Source organism: Aethalodelphis obliquidens, unplaced genomic scaffold (assembly GCF_003676395.1).
Source record: "Aethalodelphis obliquidens isolate GAN/ISIS:26980383/991018 unplaced genomic scaffold, ASM367639v1 scaffold4, whole genome shotgun sequence".
In the NCBI taxonomy this organism is placed as follows: domain Eukaryota; kingdom Metazoa; phylum Chordata; class Mammalia; order Artiodactyla; family Delphinidae; genus Aethalodelphis; species Aethalodelphis obliquidens.
The window spans coordinates 5,058,666-5,075,221 of NW_020837948.1; the positions used below are offsets into that span (position 1 = coordinate 5,058,666).

Below are 16,556 nucleotides of genomic sequence, written 5' to 3' on the forward strand. Positions count from 1 at the left end.
TTTTTTTCTTCCTTTCCTCTTTTGTTCTCTTCTCGTGTAATTTGGTGACTATCTTTAGTGTTGTGTTTGGATTGCTTTCCCTTGTGTGTGTATGTATCTACTATAGATTCTTGGTTTGTGGTTCCCATGAGATTTTGATATAGCAGTCTGTATATGTAGAAGATTGTTTTAAGTTTCTGGTCTCTCGGTTTCAAGTGCATTTCCTGTATCCTGCATTTGTACTCTCTTCTTGTGTGTGGATGATTTCCTACCTTTACTGTGTGTTTGCCTTTACTGGTGAGATTTCCCATTCGTACTTTTCTTGATTCTAGTTTGGGCTTTTATCTTCTGCCTAGAGAAGTTCCTTTAGCATTCGTTGTAAAGCTGGTTTGGTGCTGCTGAATTCTGTTAGGTCTTGCTTATCTGTAAAGCTTTTGATTTCTCCATCGAGTCTGAACAAGAGCCTTGCTGAGTACAGTATTCTTGGTTATATACTTTTCCTTTTCATCACTTTAAATATATTGTGCCACTTCCTTCTGACCTGCAAAGTTTCTGCTGAAAAATCAGCTGATAACCTTATGGGGATTCCCTTGTATGTTATTTGTTGCTTTTCCCTTGTTGCTTTTAATATTTTTTCTTTGTCTTTAATTTTTGTCACTTTGACTAATATGTGTCTCAGCATGTTCCTTCTTGGGTTTATCCTGTATGGGAGTCTCTGCACTTCCTGGACTTGAGTGAGTGTTTCCTTTCTCATGTTAGGGAAGTTTTTGGCTATAATCTCTTCAAATATTTTCTCAGGCCATTTTTCTCTCTTCTCCTTCTGGGACCCCTCTAATGCAAATGTTGGTGCATTTAATGTTGTCCCAGAGATCTCTTAAACTGTTCTCATTTCTTTACATTATTTTTTCTTTGTTCTGCAGCAGTGCTTTCCACCATTCTGTCTTCCAGCTCCTTATTTCTTCTTCTGCTTCAATTACTCTGCTACTGATCCTTACTAGTGTATTTTTCATTCCAGTTATTGAATTGTTCATCTTTCTTTATTTATATCTTCTAGCTCTTTGTTATATGTCTCTCGTATCTTCTCGATCTGTGCCTCTGTTCTTTTTATGAGATCTTGGCTTATCTTTACTATCATTCTTCAAAATTCTTTTCAGGTAGGTTGCCTATCTCCACTTCACTTAGTTCTTGTGGGTTTTTATCTTGTTCCTTTGTCTGGAACATATTTTTCTGCCATCTCATTTTGTCTAACTTTCTGTTTTCGTGTTCTTCTGCTGGCTGCAGGACCATAGCTCCTCTTGTTTCTGGTGTCTGCCCTCTGGTGGGTGAGGTTGGTCCTGGACTTGTGCAGGCTTCCTGGTGTGAGGCCTGGTGCCTGCCCTCTGGTGGGTGGAGCTGGGTTGAGTTTCTCTGCTGGGCAGGACTGTGTTAATTGGTGTGTTTAGAGGTGGCTGTGAGCTCAGCACAGCTTTAGGCAGCCTGTCTGCTGATGGTGGGGCTGTGTTCCTATCCTGCTGGTTGTTTGGCCTGAGGTGTACTAGCACTAGAGCCTGTAGGCTGTTGGGTAGGGCCAGGTCTTGATGCCAAAATGGTGACCTCTGGGAGAGCTCACGCCAATCAGTATTCTCTGGGACCCCTGGCACCAGTGTCCTTGCCCCTCCACTGAGTCACAGCCGACCCTTGCCTCCTTAGGAGACTCTCCAAGACTCGTAGGTAGGTCCAGCTGAGGCTCAGGTGGAGTTACTCCTGTGCTGGGTTCCAGTGTATGTGAAACCTTGTGTGCATCCTCTAAGAGCAGAGTCTCTGTTTCTCCCAGTTATGTAGAGCCCCTGCACTTAAGCTCCATTGGCCTTCAAAGCCAAATGCTCTGATGATTCCTCCTCCTGATGCCGGACCACCAGACTTGGGAGCCTGACGTGGGGCTCAGAACTCACTCCTGTGGGAGAACATCTGTGACATAATTATTTTCCAGTTTGTGGGTAAGCCACCCGCTGGGTATGGGATTCGATGATGTCATGAAAGCGCCCCTCCTACCATCTCATGGTGGCTTCTTCTTTGTCTTTGAAAATATCTTTTTTGGTAGACTCTAGTTTTTTTTGTCGATGGTTGTTCAGCAGTTACTTGCGATTTTGGTGTTTTCGTGAGAGGAGGTGCGCTCAGGTCCTTCTCTTCTGCTGTCTTGGCTGGGGCTCTCTCGCCATTGGAACTTGATTAGGGATTGCATTGGATCTGTAGATTGCTTTGGGTAGTATGGACATTTTAGCAGTATTAATTCTTCCAGTCCTTGAGCATAGAATATCTTTCCATTTATTTGTGTGTTTAATTTCTTTCATCAGTGCCTTACAGTTTTCACCATGCAGGACTTCCACCTCCTTGGTTAAATATAATCCTTGGTATTTTATTCCTTTTAATGTGGTTGTAAATTGTTTTCTTAATTTCTCTTTATGATAGCTCATTATTAGTGTATGGAAACACCACAGAAATCTGTGTAATGGTTTTGTGCCCTACAACTTTACTGAATTCATTTATTCTAACAATTTTTTTGGTGGAGTTTTTAGAGTTTTCTGTGTATAATATGTTCAAATAGTGACAGTTTTACTTCTTTCTTTCTGATTTGGTTGCCTTTTCTTTTTCTTGCCTAATTTCTGTGGCTAGAGGAAAAGAGGAAAAAGAAATTTTAAAAACTTTCAGACAAGTGAAAATGGAAATATAACTTACCAAAACTTATGACATGCACCAAAAGCAGTTCTAAGAGGCAAATTTATAACAATAAATGCCTACATCAAAAATTTTTTTAAATCTCAAATAATAAAAAAACCTGAAGGAACTAGAAAAAGAACAAATGAAGCCCAAAGTTGTTAGAAGGAAGGAAATAACAAAGGCCAGAGAAGAAATGAATGAAATAGAGATTAAAAGAACAACAGAAAAGGTAAATGAAACTAACAGATAAACTAAAGATAAGTAATCTTTCCTATTGGTTGTTCAGTAACATGTTGTTTAATCTTCATATATTTGTGATTTTTCCAGTTTCCTTCTTGTAATTGATTTCTAGTTTCATACCACTGTGGTCAGAAAAGATACTTGACATGATTTCTTACATTTATTAGTGCTTGTTTTGTGGCCTATCATGTGGTCTATCCTGGAAAATGTTATATGTGTACTTGGGAGGAATGTGTATCCTGTTGATTTGGGTGGAATATGCCATGTATATTTTTAAAATCCATCTGGTTTAACATGTCATTTAAGGCCAGTGTTTTCTTATTGATTTTCTGTAACGAAGATCTGTCCATGGATGAAAGTGGGGTATTAATGTCCCCTGTTATTATTGTGTTGCTGTCTTTTTCTCTTTTAGGTCTGTTAATATTTGCTTTATATATTTATTTGCTCCTGTGTTGGGTGCATAAATATTTACAAATATTATATCCTCTTGTTGGATTGACTCCTTTATGATTATGCAATGACATTCATTGTCATTGCTCTCATTGTTTTAAAGTCTGTTTTGTCTGATATAAGTATAGCTACCTCAGCTTTCTTTTGGTTTTTATTGGCATGGAAAATGTTCTTCCATCCCTTTACTTTCAGTCTGTGTATATCCCTACATCTGAAGCGTGTCTCATGTAGGCAGCATATAGATGGGTGTTGTGTACTTATCCACTCAGTGTCTTTTGATTGGAGAATTTAGTGCGTTTACATTTAAAGTAACTATTGATACGTGTGCACTTATTCCCATTTTGTTAATTGTTTTTTGGCTGTTTTGTATTGGGTTGGCCAAAAGTTTCACTTGGTTTTTTCCATAAGATGGCTCTAGTAGCACTTAGTTGTCTTTAACTTCATTCGAAAAAAATTTTGTTAGATTGTATTGTGACAGCTGTCATATCAGCATGCATTTTATAAAAGACCTCAAAATTGGTGAATTTTTGTGTAGCCTTTTTAATACTGAAGATGGCAGAAAAAACAACATTTTAGGCATATTGTGCTTTATTATTTCAAGAAAGGTAAAAATGCAACTGAAACACAAAAAAAAGATTTGTGCAGTGTATGGAGAAGGTGCTATGACTGATCAAATGTGTCAAAAGTGGTTTGCGAAGTTTCGTGCTGGAGATTTCTCCCTGGACGAGGCTCCACAGTCGGGTAGACCTGTTGAAGTTGATAGCAATCAAATCGAGACATTAATTGAGAAAAATCAACATTATACCACACTGGAGATACTGGACATACTCAAAATATCCAAATCAAGCATTGAAAATCATTTGCACCAGCTTGGTTATGTTAATCACTTTGATGTTTGGGTTCCACATAAGGTAGGCAAAAAGAAACCTTCTTGACCATATTTCCCCATGTGATTCTCTACTTAAACGTAATGAAAACATTCCGTTTTGAAAACAAATTGTGATGGTTGATGAAAAGTGGATACTGTATAATAATGTGGAACAGAAGAGATCATGGGGCAAGCGAAATGAACCACCACCAACCCACCAAAGGTCAGTCTTCATCCAGAGAAGATGGTGTTGTGTATATGGTGGGATTGGAAGGGAGTCCTCTACTATGAGCTCCTTCTGGAAAACCAGACGATTAATTCCAGCAAGTACTGCTCCCAGTTAGACCAACTGAAAGTATCACTCCATGAAAAGCATCCAGAATTAGTCATCAGAAAACTCATAATCTTCCATCAGGATAACGCAAGACCGCATGTTTCTTTGATGACTGGGCAAGAACTGTTACAGCTTGGCTGGGAAGTTCTGATTCATCCACCATATTCACCAGACATTGCACCTGCAGATTTCCATTTATTTCAGTCTTTACAAAAATCTCTTAATGGAAAAAATTTCAGTTCCCTGGAAGACTGTAAAAGGCACCTGGAACAGTTCTTTGCTCAAAAAAGATAAGTTTTGGTAAGATGGAATTATGAAGTTGCCTGAACAATGGCAGAGGGTAGTGGAACAAAAGGTTGAATACGTTGTTCAATAAAGTTCTTGGTGAAAATGAAAAATGTGTCTTTTATTTTTACTTAAAAACCGAAGGCACTTTTTGGCCAATCCAATAGTTCCTCTGTTCCTTTCTTCTTTTCTTGCTCTCTTCCTTTGTGATTTGATGATTTTCTTTAGTGGTACACTTACATTCCTTTCTCTTTTGTGTATATACTATAGGCTTTTGCTTTGTGTTTATCATGAGGCTTATATATAACAACTTATAACAGTCTATTAAAATTGATAACACGTTTGATCCCATTCGAAAGCTCTATATTTTCACTCTTCTCTCCATGTTTTATGTTTTTGACATCACATTTTACACCTCTTTATCTTGTGTATAGTCCCTAATTAATTATTGTAGTTACAGTTATTTTTAGTACTTTTGTCTTTAACCTTTATACTAGCTTTATAAGTGATTAATCTACCACCTTTATATTTACCTTTATCAGTGACAAAGGTACTTGTACTTTTCATATGTTTTCCTGTTACTAATTAGTGCCCTTTCTTTTGAGCTTAAAAGAAGTCCCTTTATTATTTCTTTTAAGGCCAGTTTAGTGGTGATGAACTCCTTCAGCTTTTGCTTGTCTGGAGAACTCTTTCTGTATTCTTCACTTCTGAAGGACAGTTTTGCCCGGTAGAGTATTCTTGGTGGGAAGTTTTTTTTACTCTTAGCATTTAGAAAAATCATGCCACTCCCTTCTGGCCTGCAAAATTTTTGCTGAAAAATCTGCTGATAGTCTTATGGGTTTTTTGTGTGTGTGTCACAGGTTTTCTCTTGCTGTTTTAAAGATTCTCTCCTTGTCTTTAACTTTTGCCACTTTAATTATAATGTGTCTTGGCATGGTTTTGTTTGCGTTCATCTTTTTTGGAACTCTCAGCTTCCTGGCAGGGTTATCTTCCTTTTTATGGCTAAATAATATTCCAGTGTGTGTGTGTGTGTGTGTGTATCACATTTTCTTTATTCATTTGTTGATGGGCACTTAGGTTGTTTCCATGTCTGGGCTATTGTAAATAATGCTGCTATGAACATGGGGATGCAGATATCTCTTCAATATAGTGTTTTCATTTCCTTTGGATATATTTCTGGAAGTGGAATTGCTGGAGCACGTGGTAGTTCTATTTTTTATTTTTTGAGGGACCTATATACTGTTTTTCCATAGTGGCTGAACCAATTTACAATGTGGGGCAACAGCTTTAATGTAGGTAACCATATGCAAATGAATCATTGCTGAAAATTATCAGTATTAATTATCACAGGTTAAGCTTTATAACCTGGCTGCATAGGCAGCTGCTGACTTGTATCAGGGGCCCAGGGAGCCTTTCAGGTCCCCTCCTCCCACTAAAACCAGCTCCAGTTCCCAGATGCTTGAAATTCTATCATTTAGGGCTTTCTGACCTCTTCAAATCCAAGTATCCTTGGGCAGAAGCACTAAATATTTATCTACTTAGCAACTGCATTTCATTCCCAAGCATTTACTGAGCACCTCGTGTATGAATGGTGTTCACTGGGTAGAGTAGTGGCTTTAAAACTTTTTTGCTTGCATACTTCCTAAAGCAGTTTTGAAAATCTTCATAGCTCATACATCTAAAATTTGACAGCTAAACTTCTCATAATAAATTTAAATATCTACTACAAAGGGTATAATTTTGATATATAATACATATTGAAATTTAAAAAGAAAACTCTCATCATTTAAATGTATCCAAAGAAATCTACTTACTGTGATGATTTGATATACCACAAAATACACAAACAGGCTCTTTTTTAACAGTTGGAAAATTTATATAATTTTACTCCTTTGAGCCCTTATTTTCCTTTCACTTGCCCCACAAATTTTTATCCTAATGTAACACTTTTTTTTTTTGCTTGTAGTATGTTAGTGATTTGCGCAACAAAAATAATGTACATAAATTTAAATTCATTTTGAAAAATTTTCTTGTGATCATAAAAGCACTAAATATTATGGTTTCCACAGGATTGGATAGTTATCACATTTATTAATAATACACAGTTGATCAAACTGAAATACTTGACACATTTTAATTTTAACTATTAAGGAGGAAGTAAAATTTTTTTGGAACTGTATCATGTCGTGGAATGCATGGAGATAGTTTTTTCAGTTAACTCAAGTACCCTAAGATAAATGTTGCTCATTGTAAAAATGAGTCATCATCCTATATTTTATTTATAGGTATAAGTGCCTGGGAAATCTTGTTCACAAAAGTAATTAAATGGGACTGGAAAGGATTTTGTTATAGCAACATCGCTCAATCCTCTGAACTCTTTCTGAGTTACATGCCAACAATCACATAGTAATCTGTCATCAATTTGTTTTAATAAATGTTTTATTTTAGAACAGTTTTAGATTTACAGAAGTTACAAAGCCCGTATAGAGAGTTCCTGAATATCCCTCACCCAGTTTCCCTGTTGTTAACATCTTCCATAACCCTGGTACATTCATCACAACTAAGAAACCCGCATTGGTACGTTACTGTTAACTAAACTCCATCAATCTGTTCTTTAATGGTCTATCAGCTGTTAACTCAATTTGGTATTTCTTCAGTTTTGTTGAAAGCACGGAATTAGAAACATCTGACTTGCGAAAGGATTTGTCATCCTGTCTTTGCTTTTCTTATTTCCTGGAAAGTATATCAAAAAGGCTTTACTAAGACTTACCATGTAATTGTTGATTATACCTGTCAAATCTGATACACTTGAAGTGTTAGGAAAACCAAAATAGTGATAATTTTACTATATCTTTGCTAATACCATATTTCTTGTTAAAATGCTTTCTGTCTTAGCATTTATATCAAAATCTTGGAGCATCAAATTTAGCTCATTTAATTAATGGAAAATGTTCCAGGTTAGCCACATAACCTAAATGCCAAAGCAGTCCTTATTGTTAAAGCACTTAGTAAAATTAGACCTTATTTTTCAGTGTAAGTAAAAATATTAATATGTTAATGAATTTGAGTATTAAAAGGGAAAATGGATAGGGCACGGGCCTTGCCCTGAGTTTTCTGTCCAGATCCTTCCTTCAGGAAGCCATGGCCACTTATCATATTTTATATATTTTATAATATTTCTCACCCCGTACTTTGTTGATTTGCTTCCGCTGGACCATCCTCAGGAGTAATGTCCTTTTTGATAATAATTGGGGGAAGGAAAAAGTACCTAAACAAAAATTGCTATTGTGCCCACTTTTCTCACTCAACAATATATCTGAATGCAAAAAATCCCCAAATGAGCCAAAATATCCATTTCTAATACAAGCCTCGTCCTTGACAGAAATAAAAGACTGAGAAAGACATGTATCCCTACTTGAAGGGTGGTGCTCATATTCACTCTTGGGAACTGGGAGAAATGGTTGTGAAGGGAGACCCAGCATGAAACCTTGATTGCAAGCATAGATCACTCTTAGGGCAGATCCACTTCAGGAAGAAGTACATTAGGCAGCAGAGGATCTGGAAAGTAATCATACCTCTCTACACAACATACCTTTGCAAGGCTCTTGGAAACCCCAGAGGACATATACTTCAGTCTGAACGATGCTGGAAAGAGGCCCAAGAGCCTGCCAAGATCCATGCTCACTGCAGGGGGGTGGGGCATCTCAAGGGGACAGATAGGCTCGCCAACAGCACCCATATGGATCCTTCTCCAGGGCAGGTCTTAATGAAAGAGGGTGGGAGAGTCTTGCCTCCTGGGCTCGGAGGGTTGGAGGGTGATGATCCTTGGTCTGAGTTTTGGCTCTTTGAGAACTAAGGATCCAGAGCAGTTTGGTTTTTCCCCGCAGACGTGAATACTGTACAGGCATCTAGAAAGTGAAGACCCTGAATTAAGAGACATTTACTTGGTCTAAAGTTATGCAAGTGGTTCTAAATTATCACTGTGAAGTTTTGCCTTTAGATAGCTCTTTTTTTAAGATTATAAAGGTGATGAAAATACAGTTTAGCACTCTTTACTCTTGGACTTCAAAATAAGCCTGCAGCCCCCACTTTGAAAAATGCTGAGAACTAGTAGTGGTTTAGTTTCCTGTTTTCTCTTGAGTATTATGGGCATTCACCTGCCTGTTAGAAAAGCCCAGATTCACGTGGTCTCCATCTGTGCAGGCCTCATACTGACTCTTCTGTTTGTGCAAGAAGAAGCAGGGAGAAGTCAGCAAGGCAGCCAGCGCTGACAGCACGACCGAGGGCACACCCGCCGATGGCTTCACTGTGCTCTCCACCAAGAGCCTCTTCCTCGGCCAGAAGGTAGGCAAACGCGGGCCCCGGTCTGCTTGCAGGCCCTGGGACAGGTGGGTGCCTCCACCAGCAGGAAGGCTGACTGAGGACCACTCCTGGCCTCATGGGCTGGAGGAGAGAGTGGGGCCTGGGGCGGCTTTAGGAGAGGACTCGGGGAGGGCTGAACAGGGTGCTGAGGGGAGACTGGCAGGTGGGGAGAGGAGATGGTGGTAAAGAAGAGGGACAGCAGCTCCTGTGGGGGTCGGGACACCCTGGGCTTAGTCTGTGGAAGGAGCTGTGTATATGGGATGACCTGGTCATCCTGTAGTCCTGCCCAGAAAAGCAGCTGGAAGTCAAAACTGGGTCCTAGAAAGGGAAAGATCTAGCAGGCAGCCCAGGTGTTCCGGTGGGCACGGAAGGTGGAACCTTGATCCAGGGGGCGGGATTGTTGCTAGACACACTGTGCCACCTGAGGACTCCTCAAGCCAATCGTTTGTTTGTTTTAACCGTGGGCAATATGTTTTCAGCCGCCCCAGTGATGCCAATTTGCCAGGACGCCATGGTTTTGTAACAAATGATTCACTTTTGTTGAAAATAAAAATGATGCAAAGGCTTTTAAGACCTGAGAATGAGAGTTCATATTTCTCTGTTAACGCCAAAATAGGGGGTGGAGAGAGAGTGGGAATTACTTTTCTGAATTTTTTTTATCCTACTTTAAAAAAAAATTAAAAGCATGGATTTGAGCTTCCATGTAAATCGCATTCAGTTTGCATGTGGTGAACAACTTGGTTCTGAAGCTGCATCATTTTTAAAACCTCACTGTCAGTTTTCTTTGGCATCTCAGTGACACAGTCCTGCTCACGTCATTGCAAGTGCTCCTTCTCCCCCTCCCTCTTCCTGTCGCTAATTGCACTCAGGCTCCCATGATGCAATTCCTGTGGTGGACTCTGTGTTCCAGCAAATAACCATTACAGTGTACATTTTATAACCATTATCTGTATTTTGTATGCATTTTTCAAAGGAAAAAATAAGCAGCACTATCTGTCATCTTAAGGTCTGGGGCTTTGAAAGTTTTTGTTTAAAATATTTTTTATTTATAAAATTTCAGCTCAGCAGTGAAGGCAACCACCTGGGTTTACTTTCACACCCTTTAACCTGTCCTTTGGGTAATATATTGAAAGTTAATGTGACCTGTCATCCTAATTGCTTTGGTTTGAACTAAAGTGCAAAGAAGCTCTGCGATTTAGGACTAGCTCCAGTGTGCTTCAGATCCCTAATGCTGACGATTAGAGCCAGGACTTGGAAACCTGTTAAGCAGGTAGAACAGTTCAGTGCCTGGGTCCACCCTCTCCCTCACTCCTTCCCGTACCCTACTCTCGCGTGCCCTGGCCTCTCCCTTCCCTGTGCTCTTCTCGCTCTCTCCTGCTGGTTACCCCAAAGCCAGCATCAAGTCAGAACTCCTCACACCCCCTTGCTGGATTTCCGGAATAGCCATACAAATGTCCATGTACAAATGGAGATGCCCTTCTTGCCCTTCTTGGCCTTGGGATCAGGGCCTCGTCTGCTGCATACGAGCCCTGGAAGGGAAGGGAGGCAACAAAGACTGCAGACACATTGCTAGCTCCTCTGTGACCAAGCAGTGCCTTCTCTTCTCCATTTTGGGTACAGCCTGGTCCCAGGCCTCAGGACCAGGCACCACAGGCAGGAGAGTACCAGAAAGTGCAAATCCAGCTAATACTGACTATACGCCACTCACGGTTGGGGAGGGAGAGTCCAAAAAGCTATAGAGAAGCACTGATACTCTATAGTCATTTACAGGCATGTTATCTAATATTATTTAGGAGATAGAGGAAAATGGAAGATGGAGGCTTGACAGAAAAACTAATGTGGCTTTTTGATATCTTGACTTTTGGAGGGAGAGCCTGAAGGGACTGGTTGAACTGGAGCCCAGTGTAACATGGTCAGCTGTGAGAGAAGGGGCTGAGTGCAGAGCCAGAAAGTACACCTGCCTTCTTTCCCGTATCACACAGTCCGGTGTGAGTGGTGAGAACAGAACCCCAAACTACCACAAGGCGGCCCTTTGCTTCCAGCTTAATGACCCAGGACACACGCATCCAGGATGAGCTACCCCCAAATCCAGCCCTGCAGGTGCCCTTTAGCAGAGTAAACTGTGTCTCCCCAAAAGTGGTGTCACAGAATAAAGCATCATCTCAAGTCAGCCTGGGCACCCTGTTAGAAGCTAGTGTCCTAACAGCCCTTTCTGGAACCCTGTGCCCTGCAGCATGAGAGGGAATAAGTATTCATAGTTGAGAGCGTTATTTTGAAGCAGGGCTTTCTGGCCCTTTATAAATAGTTTTTACTGTCAAGTGAAAGTCATGGCATTTAGTGCAAAAGGGGCCAGAGTGGTCAAACTGACACACAGGAATTTTTACACAAAGCACATTTTAAAATGTCATTATTACAGACATTAATTTTGACTTGGATCTTAGGAAGTGTTTCAGAAAGGGTGCTTTCCCATGGTGACTGTATGGTGCTCTGTGTTCTATGAGTCTTACTTTCCACCTGTAACAGTGAAACCAATGCTGGGATAGTGCAAAGCAAGCTGAGGTCAGAAAGGTGATACTGTGCTCGCTACAGCCCTGAAAGGCACAGTTGCTAAGCTACTTGCAGGAGAAGCTGGCCCAGGGCTTAGGAGCCTGGGATCCAATTGTTGTTGATGATAATGTATCTCACATACTGACGTCTCAGGAGTAACCGCCCTCATTGCTCTCTGATTTTACCCAGTATTCACACACATTGTTGAATTGTTTTCAAAAGGGAAACAGTGCTGTGAATCTGAATCGACTAAATGTGTTTGCTTTGTGGTTCAGTGGAGATTCTCAGCTTCTTCTCAAGATTTAAAAAGCTTAATGTCCAAAAAAAGTGCATTTCTATAAATCTGTGTCAGTGGTAGTAAGCGATGTAGGCTTCCTTGGAAGAGTCAGTATTATTAGAAGCAGTTGGGAAAGCAGTGTCAGGAGGGCATGCGTGTGTGCCTCCCCAGCTATCAGGATTGCAGTCACAGCCCTGTGGGCCGCTAGAGGCAGGGGTAGGTACCATGGGTTTTCTTCCTCAGATCCAGACACCCTAGTCCCGGGGGCTGGGGAACAGTAAAGAGAGAGGGAGCTCTTGAAGCAGGAATGAGGAGGAAAGGCCCACCACCCTCTTCCACCCTATGGCTGACGACTGGCTTCTGAGACAGTTTAGGACGCTGATGAAGCCATGCTTCTGGGCCTCCAGCAGTGCACACAGCTGTCCTTGTCTTTGTGTGGCACATTCTAGCCTGAAACCCACCCGATGCCACCTCCAGGCCTGAGGCCTCTGGGGGAATTCAGGCTGGAGATGCGTGCAGGCTGGCAGCATAGCACAGAGGAAGGAGTCCCTCCACCCCAGAGGCCAGGGCAGGAATGGGCCCTGGAGCAGGCCACAGGGAACACATGGTGATTCATGAGGAAGTGGAAACAGTTCTGTGGAAGACCTCACCTCTCCATCTTCCTTAGTTAAAGTGGACCCTGGGGACAGGAAAAGCGTTGCATTTTATGTGGTGGGCACAGGGAAAGGAGTCTTCCTTGTCCATTGTGAGGGAATGAGAGATACGAACAGGCTAGTCTGGACAGTGACAGGCTAGACTTAACAAGTCACTCAGATAATCTTTAAAAATCACGTTTATTTCCTAAAATTGAATTTCTGATCACATATGTGTAAAAAAAAAAAGGATTGTACTATTTCCCGTAGCCAAGGAGGTCATGTCAAGGCAGCCCAGATGTCCATCCAGTAGCCCCAAGCCACCAGCTCCTTCCTTATCATGGGCAGGCTGCCTCCCGACCTGCTCTCAGTGGTGGGTGCTGTCCTCCCTTCCAGGATAGCCAGGTTAGCTCTGAGCCACCTCAGGTCCCAGCCAGGCCAAGGGCCCGGTTCCTGAGCTCTGGCCTTTCCGTTAGCTCTGCTTTCGGGGAAGCGGTTTGTTCACTTCATCTTAAAGTTGTGTCTGGATGTTTGACATTCAGTTCCAGCTCTGTTTGTGGGCCTACAGAAACCCGAGCACTGTCTTAGGTATTGGATGGCCCTTGGGCAGGAGGCAGCCTGCACTTTGCCTTCAAGGAGCTTGTAGCCTAACGAGTTCACATCAGGAGTAGACAACAAGGGTTAACTGGGCATAACCCCTCGAGGGGAGACTGGGTACTGTAGACATCAGAGGCTGGCTCCAGTAGAGGCCACTGACATGAGCATCATCAGGTCCCCGTGGTTTAAGAGATCTTGAAGGACACTTAGCTCAGTCCCCTTCCCCCAACCCTGCAGCCAAGTGGGACCCCCCTTCTGCTCTATAACTGGCACTCTCTCCAGTGGCCAGCAATCTTCACAGATACTTTAAATTCACCATTCTGTGGTTTAAAACTTAGTTTTCCATCTTTCCCAATGTTAAGACAAGGAAGTAGTTACCTTGTTCATATTCTGAAATCATTAATGACCCTCTTCCCTCCCAGAAAATCAGACTAAACTTGGGAATTTTCACAGTTTCCCAGAAATCTGATTTCCCAGCCCACAAATACCCCTGCTCTGCCATGTGCTTCAGACAGCTGTGGGCCCCTTTGGCTAAGAGGCCCAGGTGAATTTGACCCTGGGTGGGCTTAGGGGGGCCTGGGACCTCCTAGGACTGGGCATCTATCCTGGGCCTGCCCGGCCTGTTGGTGTGTGTCCTCGGCACAGTGAGATCCTTTTCAGGCATGTGTATATGTGGCCTCTGCTTATCCTTCTCCTGTCCAGGGGAGCTTCTGTTCTTGTTTCATGACCAGATGATCAGATCACTGTTGGCTTCTGCCCCCTGGGCCAGCCTGCCCAAGCCAAGATGATTGCCCATCTGTCTTTCCAAAGTGCCTGAAGCAATTTGTCCTCTCCCCTCCCCATTCCTCTCCCAAACACACAAACACAGACCGCCCCCCTCCCCCAAGCACATGCTTTATAGTCCTCTATAATTGTACATTTTTAATAGCAACACTGTTTTGTGGCTCAGCCCCTCACCCTGAGGACTTCTGCTGAGCCTGGTACCCAGCAGAGCATGAGGTGGGTGAGAGTGAGACTGCACTTGGTTAGCTGGGGCTTCTCCATGCTGGTGGCAGTGGCTCCCTGATGTGCAGGATTCAGTGCTTCCAAGAGCGGGGCTGCTTCTGCTCAGAGGGAAGGTGGTAAGCCCTGAGTCAGCTGGGAATTCTGTTTGCAACCGCTCCCTCGCTTCAGCAAGGCCACAAAGCCCTGCACTTTGCCCCAGAAAGCCCTAAAGAGCAGCGGGAGTGCTCCCCAGGCAGAGGCAGAGACAGTCTACCAGGGTCTCCCCGGCTAGTTGAATCAGAGCCCATGGCAGGAGCTGATTTTCCGGTGAGACATTTCTGAATACAAATCCAGAAGTGTGTATACAATTAGAAAAAAATATTATGAAGTTTAAAGATTTAAACATGTATGGTTTTTAAACAAACAAAAAAGGAATCTCCTAGATGTCTTTAAAGTGTATTCATTCATTAACACCAAGTGAAGTGTTCTTTTCCCTTTTTTCTCCTTTCCCTTCCTCCCCCAACAATCTCCTGCTGCTTCACACAGTGTAGGTTTTTATTTTTGGTGGGGAGCAGGGAGTACTGGCTTAATTTGAGTTTTTATAAACAGCATTTGCTTGAAGTCATATGCAGTGCTTACATGATACCATAATCAAACCCTTCACCCTTGTCCTGAACCCTAAACCTTCACTTGCCTTACTCTGAGACCCCCCCCCCCCCCCCCACATTGTGTGCCCATCCACACCCCTTCCCCCTGAACCAACACCATTAGCACCCTCTCCCTGATGCTGTCTCTTCTGTGCCTCTGTCCTGGCACCAGGACCTGTGCTCTGAGAGCTTCACTGTGTGAGGGCACCCCAACGGGCTTCCTTCAGCTTCAGGAATTCCAGTGGCTGGCCCCTAATTACCCTGCAGTGCTGGGAACCACACCCCAGAAAATCCAAGTGGAGAGAGCTTGTACCTCTTCTCTCTTCGAGCCCTAACTAAAAATGAGGCGTACCACACTGTGGCAGGGCCTAGCCAGAGTCCTTCCCCTGGCCATAAGACCAAACTCATTTCCACAACTTTCAGTCTAAGCAGGTCCCTTTTTTGAGAATCTGCTGATTACATCTGGGAATCAGAAATGTGGGTTTATATTTCTACTGCTTATAGCACATCAGGTTTTTTGTTTGGTTTTGTTTTCAACAAAATGTTTGGCCCCAGAAATTCAGGGACTTGGAGCTCAGTTGCCAAGAGCTTCCCAGCTGAGTGTCTGCACACGGCCCTCTCCTGGGAGTGAGCGCCTGGACTAAGCGCCTGCCCTGCTGGGCCCTGAGGGTGCGGTCAGCTCCCCAGGCTGGGACTGCAGTTGGTCTTGGTCATCCGCTTCTCTGGGCATTGCTCTCTGCTGCATCTGGTAGGAACGTCTGTCACTGAAGAATAGCCATCTTCCCTGAGAGAGTGTGCGTGCTGAGCTGCAGGCGCTTGGACCTAAGAACAGGAAGGGGATCCTGGGCCAGCTAATTCCCCCTGCCCTCTGACAGCCAGTCTAGAACTTAGGATTCCTCTCAAACTGAGGGTTGCCATGGCACCAGAGTAACAGTGGGGAGGGAGGACATTCAGCGGTTCTTTACAAAGGCTCAGGTGGTAGGGTACTCCTAAAACTCACTCAAAGAAAATGCTCTACCCCTTGGGCCTCAGAGTAGCCTCACCAACAACGTGAACAGTTTAAAAGACACACTATCTTGCTGGAGAACTGCTGTGTCTCTTCCTGGGTTTGGCCAGAACTTCAGTATTACATGACTAACAGGCACGTAAAATTAGATGTTACTAAATAACAGGCCATTCTTGCTTCTCACCACCCCTGAGCAGGGCACAGGAGCCAGCCAGCTAGTAGTCACGGTGATGGGGACAGCCTCAAAGACCCATGACCACTGGGAAGAGAATGGTAGAGCTACGAGGGGTTTGCCCAAACCAGCTAGGACTTCCGCACCATCCCAGTGCTCAAAGAAGGGGACGGTCACGTATACCACCCCACCCTACCCCAGCAATGAGTACTTGACTCTGGGTCCTGAGAGCTGCTGTACTTGGGCCCCCAGATCACAAGTTCTTTTCAAGGGAAGTGGATCCACCAGCCTCATATGGCTTATGCCTCCCTTTGGCCCCAGGCATCACCAGGCAAACACGTTCTGGACCCTCAGCCTAGCTTGCTTCCTTTTAGCATCCCGAGTGGCATTTGAGTCTTTCGTTTGACACGGATTCAGTTTAGCCAGTGACTCCCTCTTCCCCTTTGTGCCCAGTGCACCTGGAGTGTCCACTGCCCTTC

The 16,556-nt window shown here is 43.2% G+C and overlaps 1 protein-coding gene across 7 annotated transcripts in view; it reads left to right on the top strand.

The window, feature by feature from the left end:
• The window catches only part of MACROH2A1 (macroH2A.1 histone), an 80,072-nt gene that overhangs the window by 43,927 nt on the left and 19,589 nt on the right, over positions 1 to 16,556 (top strand). For 4 of the 7 annotated variants that reach the window (XR_003430862.1, XM_027096996.1, XM_027096988.1 and 1 more), the window contains exon 5: positions 9,087 to 9,197. Coding sequence is in view for 6 of the 7 variants with exons in the window: in XM_027096996.1 (XP_026952797.1) it covers positions 9,087 to 9,197 (111 nt within the window). In the remaining variant the exon portion in view is untranslated. Of the gene's footprint in view, positions 1 to 9,086; positions 9,198 to 9,694; positions 14,632 to 16,556 lie in introns of those variants that run through there. The other 3 variants (XM_027096989.1, XM_027097004.1, XM_027097028.1) reach the window with 2 other exon arrangements.